The following is a 19,118-nucleotide window of genomic DNA, read 5'->3' as shown; positions in this document are numbered from 1 at the left end:
GGTTCTAATTTCTCCATATCCTTACCAATACTTACTTTCCATTATTTTTATTGTAGCCATCCAGCAGGTTTGATGTGGCATCTTATTCTGGTTTTGGTTTGAATTTTCTGAATGACTAATGTTAAATCTTTTCATGTGATTGTTGGCAATTGTATGTTTTGGGAGACGTGTCTATTCAAGTCCTTTGCACATTTTTAATTGGTTTGTTGGTCTTTTTATGTGATAAGTTGTAATACAAGTTATGTGCAAGATACATAATTCACAAATTTTTTCTCCCATTCTATGAATTGTCTTTTCAATTTTTTATAATCAGTGTTATATTAGCTTCATATGTACAATATAATGATTCAACAATTCTATCCATTTCTCAGTGCTTAAGATAAATGTACTCTTAATTTCATTTATCTTTTCACTTGAATTTTAAAACTACGTTTATTTATTTTGAAAGAGAGAGCATGCCAGCACAAGCAAGGGAGGAGCAGAGAGAGAAGGGGAGAGAGAATCCCAAGCAGGCTCTGCACTGGCAGCTCAGAGCCCAATGAGGGGTTTGATCCCACCAACCATGAGATCATGACCTGAGCTGAGATCAAGAGTCAGATGCTTAACCAACTGAGCCACCCAGGCACCCCTCTTTTCACTTTTTTAATGGTGTCCTTTGAAACACAATTTTTAAAAATTTTTTAGTTTTTCTATATGTCTTTATATTTAATTGAAGTATATATAGTTCACATATTTAATTTCAGGTGAACAACATAATGATTCAACAATTACATACATTACAAAATGCTCACCATGACAAGTATAGTTACCCTCTGTCACACTACAAGGCTACAACAATATTATTGACTATATTCCCTATGCTGTACTTACATTTCCATGACTTTATTTTATAACTGGAAGTTTATACCTCTTAAGACCCTTTATCTATTTTGTTCATCCCTCTATCCCCACTTCCCCTCTGGCAACCACCAGTCTGTTCTCTGTATTTAGGTCTGGTGGTGGTGGTGGTGTCTTTTTCTTTGTCCATTTGTTTCTTAAGTCCCACATATTAGTGAAATCATATGGTATTTGTCTTTCTCTGACTTATTTCACATAGTACTATACCCTCCAGATCCATCCATGTTGTTGCAAATGGCAAGATTTCTTTTTTATGGCCAAGTAATATTCTAGTGTGTGTGTGTGTGTGTGTGTGTGTGTGTACCACTCTTGTTTATCCATTCATCTATGTATGGATAATTGGGTTGCTTCCATATCTTGGCTGTTGTAAATAATGTTTTAGGGATGCTGCATATCTTTTAAATTAGTGTTTTTGTTTCTAATTTGAATACCTAGTAGTGAAATTACTGGGTGGTATGGAAATTCTATTTTTAATATTTTGAGGAAACTCCAAACTGTTTTCCATAGTGGCTGCACCAGTTTACATTCCCACTAATAGTGGATAAATGTTCCCTTTTCTCCACAGCCTCACCAACACTTATTTTTTGTTGTTTTGATACTAGCCATTCTGACAGGTAGGGGTGGTATCTCATTGTGGTTTTGATTTGTATTTCTCTGATGATGAGTGATGCTGAGCATCTTTTCATGTGTCTATTGGCCATCTGGATGTCTTCTTTGGAGAAGTGTTTCTTTGGTGTTGAGTTGTGTGAGTTTTTTACAGATTTTGGATGTTATATCCCATAAGGGGTTGCCATTTGCAAATATCTCCCATTCAGTAGGTCGCCTTGTCATTTTGTTGGTTTTCTTGCTATGCAAAAGCTTTTTGGTTTGATGTAGTCTCGATAGTTTAATTTTCCTTTTGTTCCTCTTGCCTGGGAAGACCTATCTAGAAAAATGTCATTAAGGCCAATGTCAAAGAGATTACTGCCTATGTTTTCTTCTAGGAGTTTTATGGTTTCACATCAGGCATTTAATTCATTTTGGTTTTGTGTATGGTATTAATGCTGGAAAAACTGGACCACTTTCTGTTTGTTGAAGAGACTGTATTATCCCCATTATGTATTCTTGCCTCCTCTGTCATAGACTAATTGACTATATAAGTGTTGGTTTACTTCTGGGCTTTTTATTCTGTTCCATTTTTTTTTTATGTTGAAAGGTAGTTTTCTTCTGCCTCTTGTGCTTTTGGTGTCCTATCTAAGAAACCATTGCCTAACCCAAGGCGATGAAAATTTACTGCCATGTTTTCTTCTAAGAGTTTCAACTCTTATATTTAAGTCTATGATCCATTTTGAGTTATTGTTTGTAGGTAGTGTACAGTAAGTCAACCCCCCCTTTTTTTAATCCTTGAAAATAATACCCGAATGCTAGAAACAACTTTTTTAAACCAAGCTTTGACACAGAATCATCTTAGAAAAATTTTAGGAGCCACAGACTTGGTAACTTGCCAATTACATTTTCATTTCTTAACAACTAATTGTTTACATCTTTATTCTATCACCTCTGGACCTAGTTTATACCTTTTCTGTGGCAGCCAGAGGGAGAGTGGCTGAGGTAATAGAAAACCATAATTACTGGCAGCCTCCACCTACTCAAGCTACCAATTGATGAGTGCTATAGAATTCCAGTTGAAGGCATCTTCAACAGGATGTCCTCCGAAGAGGTGTTGCTCAAGCAGACACCTGAAAGATGAAGATCAAACTAAAGACCAGGCAAAGAGCATTCCAACAAGGTGCACAAGTGCAAAAACCCTAAGTGGGTCAGAAGATTTGGGGGGCCATGTGGAGAGCAGCAAACATGAATGACTACCTTGAGTGGATCCCAATGTGGGTAAGGCAACTGAAAATGGCCAACATGGCTGGACACAAGGATATAGGAATAGGATGGGGCCTCATAGATCATGTGATGTGTTTGTAGCAGTTCCCTAGGTCATACATGGATAATAAGCCTGTGTCTCTAGTGACTCCTCAAGTCCCGAGAGTTACCAGGATCAAGAATGGGGTCCATGAGGTGCCAAAGCAGAGCAAATATGTTCTTCCTGACTTGTACAGGATTAACAAGGGGAATGGATCAGAGAAAGAAACCATCAAAATGTGACCTCTTCTTTTTCCTACAGGCTGGCAAATTGTCACCTTTCAGCAGATGATTGTGAAGCCTTTACCTGCGTCCTAAACAGCAGCAAGAAGCTGAAGCTTCTTAATGTATCCTACAACTACCTGGACCAAGGGGTACCCCTGCTGTGTGAGGCCTTGCAGCGCCCTGACTGTGGTCTAGAGGGCTTGATGTAAGTGCACATTGGGAGGGTCCACTGTGGAGAACCATGGCAGTGGTTAGTTTGAACTTGGGCCGGTTGTCTAAAATCCTACCCAGTGATGGAGGTACCATGGCAGAGATTTGAAAGCCTAAGCTGAGGATTCAGGAGAACTCGAGCTCTACCCCTGGATTTACCACTTAGCCCTTGTCATCTTGAGCCAAGTTACCTAACTTCTCTTGGGTTCAAATTGCTCCTCTGTAAACAGGAAGAGGGAAAAATGCTGTCCTAGAAGTATTAGGAAAGTTGAGGTTATGCAGAGCACTACAGAGCATACACAATATTAGACTGGGTGAAAGTAACTACAACACTCGGATACTTCCTTACTCCCTACTGTTTACCTGTTACTAGTATGTACAGTGAGCTCTCACCTATGGTCCTTGCTAAGGGCCACAGCGGAGCAAGATGACCTTGGGGGCATTGGCTTCATTGAATAAAGTTCCACATCTATCTTCAGTTTATGATAATACTGGTAAGAAAGGGGAGGTGGGAAAATACATATGCATTTGGGTCTGTTTTTTTATACGCAAATATCCTTAGTGATATATGATATAGATTGTCTGTGGGGAACAGAACTGGAAGGTGGGAGAGAAACGTTTCTCTGTTTACACTTCTGGGTTTGTAAAAATGTGACCTATGTGAGAATAAGAGTACTCTGAGAATAAATCAAGCCAGTTAGAGGCCATCACTTCTAGTCAAAATGGAAAAACAGGGACTGGATTTAATCTCCCCCTGAAAACAACCAAAAATAACCAAGTAAGTAAAACAACATTTTCTAGACATCAGGCAATGAAGGACATGGATTCCTGAGAGACAGGAGAAAAACAGGGGGAGTCTTATAATTGTCCCAGCTGACTATGCAGAAAGTTTCCAGGATACTGTTCAGGAAGAGAGAACTCACATGGAGCATGGCAGACTACAGGGTTTGGGGAGATGTTGGCTGAGAGTCTAGGAAGTTTGTGGGAGGTCATAGGACAGCACACCAAAGCATCTAGAAAATGTCAAAATCCGAAAGACACCCCCTCAAGCACCCAGCAGGGTTCTGGCTCACATAAGCATGAGAGAAAACTACCTTTCCCTTTCTCAGGGAAGGGCCACCCTGAGAGGATGTGAGGGTGCTGGGCCTGGTCCTCACACAGACTAGGGCATAGTTCTCATTCACAAGGCATCAGGTAGAGTGTTCAGAATAGTCTCCCCTTGGGAGGGGGATATGATTACCTGTAAACTAAACCCTAGTCTTGGTGAAAATGCTTAGAAAAATTGTTCTCGGGTAGTTTCACAATCTCCCAGAACATAGCTAAAGAATCCAGACTGGAAAAAGTAAAGTAAAACTGTCTTTATTCTTAAGCAACATGAACATTGGTGTAGAAAATCCAGGGGAATCTAGAAAGGAAGAATACACATTAGTTTGCATTTTTTAGTTTTATCGTATAATCTATAGAGACACAAAGCAGATCAGTGACTGCCTAAGTGTGGGGCAGATGGGTTATGAAGAGGGACAGATGACAGAGGGGCATGAGGAAAGTTTTGGAGTTGATGGATATGTTCCATCATCCAATGGCGATGGGTGTACCTAAACTATACACCTTAAATATATAATACTGTAAAAATACACTAGGCTGTATTTGAATTATGCCTCAATAAAAGAAATCAGGATGAAATATAAATAGAAACATTTGGGAAGAAGACCACATGGAAATGATTGCTTATATTGAAATAAATATACAGATATAAAAAACTTAGAAGTAGTTGATACAACATTAATATCGAGTGAGATCTTACAAACAAGCTACATATTTTTCCTGAATTTGTTGGATTTAAAATGAGTTATTTTACTTATAGGGTTAAGTATCTAAAGTACAAGTATATTCAGCATCAGCATATTAACTTGCATTTTTTTTTGATTCCTGGTAAATAAAGAACATGACAACTTCTCTAAGTAGAAAATTTTTAGTTGTCAATGTTTGCCAGGGTTGAAAATAAGACACTTAAACATAGCAAAATATTTAAATCCTATGAAATGTTAGAGTAATCTTCATCAAAGAATATTTTTACCATAGTAACAATATTGTACAGCCACTAAATTGTGAAAGTTTAAAACTAAAATTCACTTTTTAATTGAAAAAAATATTCATAAGTTGAAAACCTGGATTTTTTACATAAAATTTTGCTCATGTTTAAAGGTTAGCAACTAAAATTTAAATATAAAAGTGCCAGAAAATTTAAGTCTATTGGCTATGTGTGGTTCAGTCGACACGAGTTTGCAACCCCTGCTTTACTTTGCAGTACCTTAGAATATTTCCCAAGTTAACATGCATCTTGTTGAAAGCCATGAATTTAGGATTTTAAAGAGTAACAGAATTGAAAAAGAAAGAGGATTTTATACATAAGGTAATTCAATGCACTTCCTCAGTCCATGAGAGAACAGTGTCATAAGGTAAATGCCTTGTCCAAGGACAATATCAGATGTAGAGTTAAAACCAACATTATCTACATTCTTCTCGAGTATTCATTGTGCCATAGTTTTCCCTCAGCATTACTTTATCAGTTTTATTTTCTAATTCGTGTATCATGTGAGGAAGAAAACTCAAAGAGAGGTATTTTCAGATAAGTCACAGGTTCATTGCTTCATTAAGGACTGTATATGGAAAATTACAGGACTCCTACTTTTAACGTGGAGTTAAAGTTCTGTGAGGTGTCAGTCCTTCCCTCCTTTTCTCCCATGTTTGTCTCCACAGATTAGGTTACTGTTACCTCACTGAACACTCCTGGAAATACCTCTACAACGTTCTTCTGTATAACAAAAGCTTGACCCATCTAGACCTCAGCGCCAACGTCCTGAAATATGAAAACTTGAAACTTCTCTGTGAGGCCTTGAAGCAGCCAGGCTGCCACCTGTGGTCACTGTGGTAGGTGTTCTTGAGGAAGGCTTGGATTGCTCAGAATCTATCTGGAATTGAGGAGAGCCATAGGGTCTGTTCCTCAGAATGTAAAGGTTAGAAATGACCTGACTCAGACTCTTGTGGAAATGTTGAGGTGAGCAAACCTTACCTTCTTCTTGTGTCACAGATTTAGGGTGTTGTAGCTAGTCATTCAGCAGGGTAGACATATAGGCTGAGGGAAAGAACCTAATTATGACTGGGGGCTGAGGGATGGTCTTGGGTTGGATGTTTGACATGAGTTCCACCAGATGAATAGGGGTCTTGGGGTGGAAATCACAGGTAGGTATATCTAACATGGCAATAGGAGGCCTGATAACAGGAGTGGGACACACATGGATAACACAAGGAACACCTGAGGAAGGAATCATGGCAGTAAATTTAATAGTAAAGGAAATAATGAAAAGATTTAATTTGATGTTATAAAATGGAGAAATATTTGGGTAACCTTGTGGTGGTGGAGTTACCAAGAGGGACAGCATTACCTCATCAAATGTCTCTTTCCCTGAGAAATCAAGAGATGTGGATTAGACACAATTCTTTTTACCTAATACATCAAGATATCTCAGTTCAGAATTTTGTTAATTGTTCAGATGGTTAATGGGAGAAAGGAGTCCTATAACACCCAATGCTTATCACAACACCTGCCTTCATAAATACCCATCGCCCATCTAGCCCATCCCCTACCACCTCCCTCCATCAACTCTCAGTATGTTCTCTATTGTTAAGAGTCTCTTATGGTTTGTTCCCCTCTCTTCCGCCTGCCTTCCATATGTTCATCTGTTTTCTTAAATTCCACATGTGAGTGAAATCACATGTTATTTGTCATTCTCTGCCTGCCTTATCTCATTTAACATAATACCTTCTAACTCCATCCAAGTCATTGCAAATGACAAGATTTCATTCTTTTTGATGCCTAAGCAATATTCCTGTGTGTGTGTGTGTGTGTGTGTGTGTGTGTGTGTGTGTGTGTTCTTTATCTATTCATTACTTGATGGATACTTGAACTCTATCCACAGTTTGTTGACAATGCTGCCATAAACATTAGGGTGCATATACCCCTTCAAATCAGACTTACATATAAAATAACTGCATTTACTATGTTTTGAGAAAAAGAACAAGGGGGGAACCTGGGTGACTCAGTCCATTAAGCATCCGACTCTTGATTTCGGCTCAGGTCATGATCTCACGGTTTGTGAGAACAAGACTTGCATCAGGCTATGTGCCAACAGCAAGGAGCCTGCTTGGGATTCTCTCTCTCCCTTGCCCCCATTCACATGTGCTCTCTCTCTCTCTCTCTCAAAATAACCAACTTTTTTAAAAGTTGCAATATCTTAGAGGGGGGAAAGCCATAAACATCTAGAAATCGTAAATACCAAAAGCTTAAGACATTTAATAGGTTAGACATAATTGAAGAGAATTAGTAAAACAGAAGCCAGGTCATAATTAAGACTGTGTGAAGAGGAGAAAAAGATGTAAAATAGGAGAGACTGGGGGCCTAGAAGAACAAGATGTTCTAGCCCAAGTAATGGGAATCCCAGACAGACAACCTATTTTATGAAGTAATGGCTCACAGTTTTCCCAATGGAAAAGAAATTGATGAAAGGTTCTGATCTACAGATCCAATCATCCACATCAGCCTCTAGTAGGATAAATACTGGAGAATCTGCAGAACACCAAATATGCAGGTAGTAGTCTTAAAACCTCAATGCTTGGGGCTGGGGGAAGCCATCATATCTAAAGGAACCACAAAGAGTAGATGAAGACTAACCATGGAAAAAGGCAGTGCAGGGGGAATCTTTGCCATGCTGGGGAGAAATTGTCAACCTTAGGTTTTTGTTCTCTTTCCTAATGATTTTCGTTTGTTATAAAACCTAAGTCTCATTCAAGGCAATTGTAAAGAACATCCCTCAAAGAGAAGGTAAAATGTTCCAGATAGAAAAATGGAGAGAAAAAGTGGTGAATCTGTAGATCAATCCAAGCAAAATATGGACTAACAAAAGAGATACAATTATTAAATCCTAAAGGAGAACAATTTAAGTGTATAACACCAGTAATATAAAATGTAAGTTAATGTCCTAAAGTCCACAAAGAGGGTAAAGGTGTTGATTAACTTAATATGTTGATGGGTTAAATGTGGACACAGAAATTTCTATAGAATGTTAGAAAAAAAACAAAGTATTGCTGACTCCCAAATAAGCAGAGAAGATGGAATGATTAAAAAAAAATACCTAATCAAGAGACTAATATAAAATGTAAGATGTAGATCTAAAATCTAAGTAAATAGGGTCGCCTGGGTGGCTCAGTCGGTTGAGTGTCCGATTTCAGCTCAGGTCATGATCTCACAGTTCGTGAGTTTGAGCCCCATGTCAGGCTCTGTGCTGACAGCTCGGAGCCTGGAGCCTGCTTCGGATTCTGTGTCTCCCTGTCTCCCTGCCCCTCCCCCGCTCACGCTTGAGCTCGCTCTCTCTCTCTCAAAAATAAATAAACATTTAAAAAAATTTTTAAATAAAATATAAGTAAATATAAAAAATTAAGTATTTTGGCCACAAGAAAGGTTGTCATACAGGATTTTTATTTTAAAAAGTTTTTTTTAATGTCTATTTTTGAGAGAGAGAGTGACAGAGCACTAGTGGGAGAGGCACAGGGAGAGAGGGAGCCACAGAATCTGAAGCAGGCTCCAGACTCTGAGCTGTCAGCACAGAGCCCAACCCAGGGCTCAAACTCACAGGAACTCACAAACCGTGGGATCATGACCTGAGCTGAAGTCAGACACTTAACCACCTGAGCCACCCAGGTACCCTTGTCATACTGGATTTTTTAAAAAAGTGATGTTTTTAAGTGACCTATTAAAATACAAGGAAGCTGTGATGGCACATTACACTGAAAATGCCACTAAATGTTCACTTTAAGATGATTTTCTGTTATGGAAATTTCATCTCAAGTTTAATGAGAAAAATTTGGAAGACAGAAAAGACAAACAATATGCCATGAACATGTTGTAGCTGTATCCAACAGACAAAACAGAATTTGAAAAAGAAAGCATCAATCCATTATTTGCATCCTGCTGGTTTTTTTTTAACTAATGTCCTATTCCATTGAACTCAAATTCTTAGGAGGTGAATGTAGTTACTTCACATTCATCATCCATAAAACAAAGAAGAGAATAAAAAACACATCCCTGGTGGCTACCATATTGAACAGCACTGCTCTGTATCAAGAATGGGAAAAGACATTACTACAGATGATACAGATATCAGATTATTATGAGCCACTGTATACAATAAACTTGAAAATTTAGATTTTTTCAAATATCAGTAAAAATACTGAGGATGACCAAACTTAGAAAAATGAAAAAATTTTAATGTTATTTTGAGAGAGAAAGAGCATGCATGAAAGTGGGGGAGGGGCAGAGAGCAAGCAAGGAAGAGAGCGAGAATCCCAAGCAGGCACTGTGCCATTAATGCAGAGCCCTAAGCAGGGCTCAATCTCAATGAACTGTGAGATCATGACCTGAGCTGAAATCAAGAGTCTACTGCTTAACCAACTGAGCCACTCAGGCTCCCTGAAAAATGAATAGTTTTAAACCACTGAAGAAATTAAATCAGGCTTGAAAGTTTTCATCAATGGCTGCTGCCAGATATTCAAGGGAGAAATAATTCCAGTCTTAACACAAATTCTTTCAAGACTGGAAAAAGAAGAAATACTTCCTACTATTTTTCAAGGCTAGAATAACGTCAAACTCAAAGTATATACCAATGTTATTCATGAAATGCAAAAGCACTAAAAGGTACATGAGCAAACAGATTCCAGAAATGTATTAAAAGAATAAATATAGGGGCGCCTGGGTGGCTCAGTCGGTTGAGCGTCTGACTTCGGCTCAGGTCATGATCTCGCGGTTTGTGGGTTCGAGCCCCGCGTCAGGCTCTGTCCTGACAGCTCAGAGCCTGCTTTGGATTCTGTGTCTCCTCCTCTCTCTGCTCCTCCCCTGCTCACATGCTCTCTCTCCAAAAAAAAATTTTTTTTAATTAAAAAATAAAAGAATAAATATAAGGACTAAGTTTGGGTTTATCCAGAGAAGGTAGTTAAACATTAAAAAGATCAGTGTAACTTACCATACTAACTGATTAAAAATAAAGTCACTATCCTCTAAACTACAGAAAAAGCTTTGAGTTAAAACAATATCCACCTATTATAACTCTTGGAAAATTAATAATTGGGACTTTCCTTGATAAAACATTCAAGAAATCTGAAGCAAACATCCGCTTAGCGATGGAGACACAAAATCTTTCTCTTTAGTATCAAGAAAAAGGTAAGAAGGCTGGCTATAATCACTTCTAATCTACGTTGTCCTATAAATGTCAGCAAAAGCAATAAGGTCAAAAATATATAACTGTAAATCCTTAAAAATGTTAGAAGGGAAAAGACACCTGATTCCCTTTTCTTTAATGTTTATTTTTGAATGAGAGAGACAGAGTGCAAGTGGGGGAGGGGCAGAGAGAGAGGGAGACACAGAATCTGAAGCAGGCTCCAGGCTCCGAGCTGTCAGCACAGAGCCTGAGGTGGGGCTCAAACCCACAAACTGCAAGATTGTGACCTGAAGTTGGACGTTTAGCCAACTGAGCTACCCAGGTGCCCCCAAGCCCCTAATTCTATGCAGACAGAATATTATAGATCTTTTAAAAATCTGTAACTAAATAATCAGAATTGAGTCTAACAAGCTTCGTTTAAATAATCTACCAAAAAAAGATTTCTTATAGGCCAACAAGAAGCAATACACCAATGGAATTAAATAGAAGTACCATTTACAGTAGCATCAAAAAGGAATCATCTGGGAATTAAGCTAATATAGTATGTGTGAAACCTTTGCAGTGAATATCATGAGATGCTAGTGTAATTCAGGAAATGTGAGATAGAGTCCATGTTCAAGGATTGAAATACTCACTATCCAAAGTCAATTCTACACAGAATGATTTTTAGTTTTAATGAAATCCCAAAGTGCAATACTTGTGGTGGTGGTGGTGAACTTGAAAAGCCAATTTCCAAATGTATGTGGAATTTGCAAGGGGCCAAAGATACCTCAGAAACACCTAATGAATAAGAAGTGGGAAGGTCTTGCTCTAAAGATAAGGTGTTACAGGGGTGCCTGGGTGGCTCAGTTGGTTAAGTGTGCAACTTCCACTCAGGTCATGATCTCACAGCTCGTGAGTTTGAGCCCCACATCAGGCTCTGTGCACACAGCTCAGAGCCTGGAGCCTGCTTTGGATTCTGTGTCGCCTTCTCTCTCTGCCCCTGCCCCGCTTCTGCTTTGTGTGTGTCTCTCTCTCTCAAAAATAAACATTAAACCTTTAAAAAGATAACTTGTTATAAGGTCTTAGAAATTAATAGCCTAGCAGAATCCAGAGGTATGAACAACCAGCATAGGGAGCCCCAAAAGACCCATCCACGTGTGTTCAGATATTGCCTGAGGACAAGTACATCATGGGGGCAGTGGGGGGGGGGCAGGGAGTGGACACCGCCTTAGCAGAGCTGCTGCATTATGCCCTTTGTGCATGGATGAACATGTAATGCTTTGGTATCTTTTTTCTGATCTCAAGTATGGAGGCAGTAACCCTTAAGAGTGACATCAGCACTGTTCTCTTGCAGTTTGGTGAAATGTTCCATCACCGCTGATGGCTGTCGAGACCTCGCCTCAGTCCTCACTGGCAATCAGAACTTGAGAAGTCTACAAATCAGCTACAATGACATAGAAGATGCTGGTGTTAAGCTGCTGTGTCAAGGTCTAGCACATCCCAGCTGTCACTTAGAGATTCTTGGGTGGGTGACCCCAATGTCAAGGCTGGGTCTCGGTGGGTGGAAGGTGGAGGAAAGTGGAAACCAGACTGGGACACGGAGTCATGAGCTGTCCTGGAGTAATGACTCCTAACTTAGAGACGTAAAGTAAGGAGCACTGGCGATGGCTCAGGGGTCCAAGGTTCCCTGGGGACTGGCTCATGTAGGTGGTCCTCTCAATCATTTTGACAGTGTGCTGGGGCTGCCATAACACAGCCCCATGGACTGGGCCACTTCACAGAGATGTGTCACCTTATGGATCTGGAGACCAGAAGTCCCAGATCCAGGATTGGGCAGGGCTGGTTTCTCCTAAGGTCTTTCTCCCTAGCTTGTAGACAGCTGTCTTCTCCCTGTGTGTGGTCCTAATTTTGTCATCTTATAAGGACACTAGGCATAGTGGATTAGGAGTAACTAATAACTTCATTTGGACCTCTTGGCCTCTGTGGAGACTCTGTCTCCAACTGTAGCCACATTTGGGGGTTCTGAGGGTTGGGACTTCAACATGAGTTTTTGGAGGGACACAATCAGCATCTCGGGTTCTAGACGGCAAGAAATGCACAACGTGGTGGCTCAGAACTCCCGTAACCTTGCTTCCATGGGGTCCTACGAGCCAACACCATGCAGGAGGCCAGCCTCTTTCAGGGGTAGGGAAACAGGTCCTTCCATGACTGGAAGGAGCTGCCAAGACACAAGCCCTGTACAGGCATGGGATCAAAGAGGAACACACAGTGTGGCCCTCTATGATCTCCCCCCAGTCAGGGACCAGATGTCACACACTGTACTCAGAGGCTAGGGGTGACCTTGGCTAAATGTGACACTCCCATCCCACTCACTTGGATGAACCACCTCTCACCCTATGTGCTTGGTTGCAGGCTGGCTACATGCAAGTTAACAAGTGCCTGCTGTGAGGACCTCTCTAGTGCCCTCACCAGCAGTAAAACCCTGCAGAGTCTGAACCTGCAAGGAAACGCCCTGGACCACACTGGAGTGGCGGTGCTATGTGAAGCCCTGAGACACCCAGCCTGCACCCTGCAGATTCTAGGGTGAGCTGGGGTTTGCTCTCCTGGTGAGGACACGCCCGGGTGAGGGAGGATTCACTGGAACCCGAGGTGTGGTGCTGCCACAGTCAAAATGCAAATGGTGCTCCTTGCCTTGGGATTGTGGGAGTGAAAGATACGTCAACTCAGCACAGTACCTGGTGGGTGGTAATACCCTATGAACAGGGGCACTTGCTATTGTTCCAGTACAATTATAAAGTATAGCTTACTATATTAAAGCTTATCTACCAGGTGCCTGAGTGTCTCAGTCAGTTGAGCATCCAACTTTGGCTCAGGTCATGATTTCGCGGTTCATGGGTTCGAGCCCCACATCAGGCTCTGTGCTGACAGCTCAGAGCCTGGAGCCTGCTTTGGATTCTGTGTCTCCCTCTCTCTCTGCCCCTCCCCTGCTCACACACACTCTCTCAAAAATAAACAGACATTAAAAAAAATTAAAGCTTATATAAAAATTTTACATTTATAATTATTGATATATCAGACTTACATTTATACTTATATAGGCCCCTATGACTTACATAATATACATTTATAAATTATAACTAAAATCTAATGTAAAACACATATAATTTGTATATTTGTATAGACATAAACATATTTATAGCTATAAAATTAAAGTATAAAGTAGACTTCTACATGTTATATGTTATAGACTTATATTAAAATTTAGGTAGTTGTGTATTATTTCATATATTAGACTTCATAGTTATAATTTATATGTATAATTATACATGTATATAATTATGTATTTTCATTTTTTAATGTATATTTGTTTTTGAGAGAGAGAAAAACAGTGTGGGCAGGGGAGGGGCAAAGAGAGAGGGAGACACAGAATCCGAAGCAGGCTTCAGGCTCTGAACTGTCACCACAGAGGCTGACATGGGGCTCAAACCCACAAACCATGAGATCATGACCCGAGCTAAAGTCGGATGCTTAACTGACGGAGCCACCCAGGCACCCACCCACACATTTATAATTATAGATTTAAATATTTAAATTATACACATGTAATATATATTATTCATATAATTATATTTATAAAACTATAATTATACATATAATACAAAATGTATGTATTAGGTTATTTTATCAAAGATTGTTCTATTAGGTTACAATATAATGAACCTTAAGCATCGCTTTCTCATTTATTTCTCCTACTCTCTTCAAACGTATCTGAAATCCAGGGCAGTCATAGGAATTTACATGGCCACTCATTTCTAGAAAGGACTAGGAGATGTTGGGTTAACACTGGTATAACTCCAACACTAAGACCATTACTGTCTTTTCCAACTTGTGAAGCTATGAGTCCATTTCCTCAAACTCCATCCTTGTAAACCTATGTCTAGAAACTTCAGGTGCCTGCCATCTAGAAAGTTCATCCTCCTCTTACCTTTTGTGAGAGGTTCCGAAGGTGGTGCTTGAGGCAGGGGGAAGACTTGGATTTTCCATAGTTTTTCCAAATCATGTTATGCCAGCTTTTCCACTCTGAGTCTTGTGGCCCCAGGCAAGGCATTTCTCCTGACTGTCTGTTCTCTGCCAAACGAGGGAAATGATTTGACACAGGTGCTGTGAAAATACAGATGTAATAAAAATGCTGGAAACACATAAGTGAGTTTCCACATCCCGTGCACCCTCCCCAACCGTGGACAGTCCCACAGATCTGTGTGTCAAGATGAACAGATGCCTGAAAGAATGTCCTTCACTCCAACAGGGAGGTGAAGGTGCTCAGGACGGTTGCCAACAGATACCAGCAGACACCACAGATATTTGTACCCACAGAGGAACACACACACAGTGATCCTTAACCCTCCCATTTAGTTCAGAACCACAATGGACTGCCTCGTGTTAAGTGCAGGGGCTCCAGAGCCACAGTACTGGCATCTGTATCCTGACTCTACCACTCGATGGCTGTGTGACCTTGAGCCAATTTGCTTTGCCTGCTTGTCTTCATCACAAATCGGGTCAATAATGCTATCTCCCACGGTTGAGAAATTTTAATGAAAGCTGCACCTAAAGCCCTCAGCAGAAGGCTAGGACCAGGCACTCAGATAACGGAAGCTATTACTGTTTTATCTTTTTAACAATAAAAGTAGTTGGTCTTGCTCCTTAGCTTCCTGAATTCCCATCTTCAAACCCCAATGTTCAGGTGGAGTCAGGGCTTTCTATCAGATAGGACATCTGTTCTGTCCAGCGATGTGCTGGAGACCGCTGCCACCAGATGGTGATAACCCTGTGTGTACAGTTCTTCCTACTCTTGTGTTTAGCGACATCAAGTTGGCAGCTTTAAATTGGCCATGATAGGAGAACCTGGGTGGCTCAGTCAGTTAGGCGTCCGACTTCAGCTCAGGTCGTGATCTCACGGTTCATGAGTTCGAGCCCTGCATTAGGTTCCGTGCTGATGGCTCAGAGCCTGGAGCCTGCTTCAGATTCTGTGTTTCCCTCTCTCTGCTCCTCCCCCACTCACCCTCTGTCTCTCAAAAACAAATATTAAAAAATTGAAAAAAAAAATGGTATTGGCCATGGTAGGAGAATTTACACCTCAGAAACGTGCAGTGCTATAAATCGGGGCTTTTCTCCCCCCCCAACCCCTCCAGGCCCCCGCCCCCTGCCAAGAGCCAGGTGTTAAACATTTATCATTGCACCACTGCCTGACAGGTATGTCTGTCCCATGGGGGTGGGGAGGGAGGCATCACCAGGTTCTCCTAGGCTTGACCAGGGAAGAAATGTTAGAGAAGAGCTGCAGAGAAGAAACAAAAGAGGTAGCAATTCAACAGAGCCCTTTTTATATCTTACCAGGCTGCAAAAAACTGAATTTGATGAGGAAACCCAGAGACTTCTGACAGTTGCAGAAGAAGAAAATCCTTCCTTGACAGTTATAGGTGACTGGTGACTCCTCCCGACCCAAGTGACCTGCAAAGAAAAGTTATTGGAGCCCTTACTCATGCCTACTCTGTCCCCAGGAATTACAGTTCCAGACACAGATGTAAACCCTGATCTTTTTGCATGGCCTCCCCCTCCCCCCACTTTGGATACTTCATATACTGAGTGTGTATATGGTTTTTATTTGCTTTGTGGCCTTGGGCAAGCCCTGAAAGGCTGTCAAGGTCAAGTTCTTATCCTGTCTCACAAGGACATTTTAGACACTCAATAAAATCTTAGATCTTAAAACAGTTTGTCAAATCTCCAAAAAGATTGTGTTCCCAGTGCATGCCCAGAGCAAGCATGCGGGTTGTAGAAATTGTGGTCTTTTCCCTACATGGCTTGGACAGGTGCTGCCCATACTGTGAGCATTGGACCTGAGGTATAACCTGGTCCCCCTTTTCTGCTTGTGCTGCTGGTGTCCCAACTCAGGCTCTTTCTCTTCTCTTGCCTCATGATGGGATTTGAAAAGTACTATTTTATTAAATGTTTCAGGGAGAGAGCATGCACTCAGGAATGAGCAGGGAAGGGGCAGAAAGAGGGGGAGAGAGAGAATCTCAAGCAGGCTCTGTGCTGTCAACACAGAGCCTGACGTGGAGCTCGAACCCATGAACCAGGAGATCATGACCTGAGCTGAAATGAAGAGTTCGATGTTTAACAGACTGTACCCCCCAGGCACCCAGAAAAGTGCTATAAGTCATCCATAGCCTTCCACCTACATGTACGGCTAAAAGTGAAGATCCTTTTGACCACCAACCTGTCTCATTCCCTTCTTCCGACACCCCACAGGCAATCTGGCAGGAAACTAAGTACCATACCCTTTCTATACTTCCATATATGCAAATGCATCCATTAACAAAATAGCCTTGATTTTTTAAATTACATGAAGATCCCATGCCAAATGCATTGTTTTTTCATTGTTAGGCTATCCATATTGATAGGTGTGTGTAAACTAACGTGGATAGACTGAAAACAGATCACTCGTGATATATACGTATACACAGAAATGTGTGTATAGTTCAACACGGATAGATTAACACCATATAAACACAATGGAGTGCATATATACAATGCCTTCTGTGTCAGGTTTAAAAAGGCGTATGCATGTATACGTATGTACACACATGCCAAAAGGTTGAGATATAGGTTTGTAAACCATAGGTCTCTATATATCTAAAAGTGGTTTCTTTAGCGGGATAGAATTGTCTTGTGTATATGTATGTCATTTGAATGATCTATTGATAGAAACCACCTAAAATCCTAATATTTGACATCATGTATCACTACAACCTATGACCTTAAAAATCTCCTCTTGTACAGGAATATTTAAGGCAGCCACCTAGAGATGTACGTGTAGTGCGTATGGTTATAAGACACCAAGAGAAGGATGATAATTATAACAAGGGAGGTACGTAGATTGTGGATGAAGAAATGAGCTCAATCCAAGGACGGTAAGGCATTTTACACAGTAGATAATGTGTGAAACCGATATAACAAATATAAGCAACATAAGCTACTGGTCTCATGGGATGTGTAGGGGTTCAGGGAGGAATAAGCCACCAGATGAGCTAAGCATGTATCTGTCTTCACCAGTAGATGCTCCAATGGGTATTTCTCCATTGATGGGAAGGTTCTGCTGATTCCAAGAATGCTGGCTTTAAAGACCCAGCTTCGGTAGTCAGATGCTGAATCTGTCACCATGTCAATCAAGTAACTATGTTCCCTGCTCCCTTGCCTTCCACCTTTCTGAGTGCATCCATTCTTGGGACACAGGGCTTCCATATCACGGTTCAGGAGAGCCTAAAGTTTAAATTGAATTTTGTGGCATGGGACTACGTTAAGTTATCACTATTGAGACTATTAAATGATTAAAAAAAGAAAAAGAAATGGCCCAGGACAAGTATTTAACCAGGTACAGGAGAAGAGTTCACATCTGAGAGTAAATTTCAACAGTCAGGCAAAAAGAATGCTTTGTGATTCGGTCTCTTGAGTCGTGCTTGTTCAGTGGAATAAATTGACAAAGTCGAAGCAAAACATTAACGAGTACAGAAACACCAGAGAAGACACCACAAGTCAGCCTCTGCAGAGTTGTAAAGTCACTCCATCAACCAAAGCTGCAAGCCCAGCAGGGTCCCCAAAACGATACCGAAGTCATTCTCTTCTGCCTCCTTCTAAGTTTTGGGTCATCTCTCTGTCCTTGCTCATCTCATTTCCCTGCATGACTCATTGCATCTCCCATCCTCCTCTTCCTGCTGAACCTTATGGCTTTCAAGACTCTCTTCTTTTCCCCTCTTCCAACTGAGGACCTCCAACCCTCCAACTGAAGAGAGGGGGTGGTAACTGGAAGGAAAGCTTAAGGATACAAGTATTTCACTTCTGGACTCCCCTGCCATCAACTTAGGAGTTAGATTTTGTAAAGTCAGCAACTCAAATGTCTGTTGACAAAGGAATGAACACAATGTGGTCCATACCCATAGTGAAATAGGATTCCTAAAGAGCAAGGAAGTTCTGACACCTACTGCAACATGGATGAACCTTGAGGGCATTATGCTAAATGAGGTAAGTCAGCCAACAAAAAGAAATACTGTATGATCCCAGTTTTTTGAGGTTCCTCGGGTGGTCAAATTCATAGAGACATAAAGAATAGTGGTTGCCAGGGGCTGAGGGAGGGAGAAATGGGGAATTAGTGTTTAATGGGGACAGAGTTTCAGTTTGGGGACATAAAGTTCCAGGGATGGATGGTGGTGATGGTTACACAACAGTGTGAAGCTACTTAATGTCAATGAACTGTTCACTTTAAAATGGCTAAGTGGGGTGCCTGGGTGGCTCAGTCGGTTAAGCATCCGACTTCGGCTCAGGTCATGATCTCGCGGTCCGTGAGTTCGAGCCCCGCGTCAGGCTCTGTGCTGACAGCTCAGAGCCTGGAGCCTGTTTCACATTCTATGTGTCTCCCTCTCTCTCTGACCCTCCCCCGTTCATGCTGTCTCTCCCTGTCTCAAAAATAAATGTTAAAACAAATTTTTTTAAATAAAAAAATAAAATGGCTAAGGAGTGAATTTTTGTTATGCCCATCTTACCATACAATAAAAATCACAAGAGAAAGAGACTGAGAAAGTCACTTCATCTCTC

General features: G+C 41.0%; 1 protein-coding gene and 1 long non-coding RNA gene across 3 annotated transcripts in view; one reads left to right on the top strand and one right to left on the bottom strand.

The window, feature by feature from the left end:
• NLRP4 (NLR family pyrin domain containing 4) overlaps positions 1 to 15,974 on the top strand; it is a 29,945-nt gene extending 13,971 nt beyond the window's left edge. Inside the window, exons 5-9 of the mRNA XM_007080611.3 lie at positions 3,050 to 3,217; positions 5,983 to 6,153; positions 11,830 to 12,000; positions 12,888 to 13,058; positions 15,867 to 15,974. Coding sequence (XP_007080673.2) covers positions 3,050 to 3,217; positions 5,983 to 6,153; positions 11,830 to 12,000; positions 12,888 to 13,058; positions 15,867 to 15,960 — 775 coding nt within the window. The 3' untranslated portion in view covers positions 15,961 to 15,974. The remainder of the gene's footprint in view (positions 1 to 3,049; positions 3,218 to 5,982; positions 6,154 to 11,829; positions 12,001 to 12,887; positions 13,059 to 15,866) is intronic.
• On the bottom strand, positions 4,587 to 19,105 carry LOC122234234. Of its 2 annotated transcripts, XR_006212023.1 has the most exons (4): positions 19,067 to 19,105; positions 15,864 to 15,980; positions 14,461 to 14,636; positions 4,587 to 4,627 (listed from the first exon to the last, which is right to left on the bottom strand). It is a non-coding gene; the product is annotated as an uncharacterized LOC122234234 (long non-coding RNA). The 2 variants fall into 2 exon arrangements; XR_006212022.1 differs by lacking the exon at positions 4,587 to 4,627 and having other exon boundaries at positions 14,180 to 14,636.
• Positions 19,106 to 19,118: the final 13 nt, after the last annotated feature.

This window comes from Panthera tigris, chromosome E2 (genome assembly GCF_018350195.1).
Source record: "Panthera tigris isolate Pti1 chromosome E2, P.tigris_Pti1_mat1.1, whole genome shotgun sequence".
In the NCBI taxonomy this organism is placed as follows: Eukaryota; Metazoa; Chordata; class Mammalia; order Carnivora; family Felidae; genus Panthera; species Panthera tigris.
This window is presented reverse-complemented; position numbering and strand designations above follow the sequence as displayed.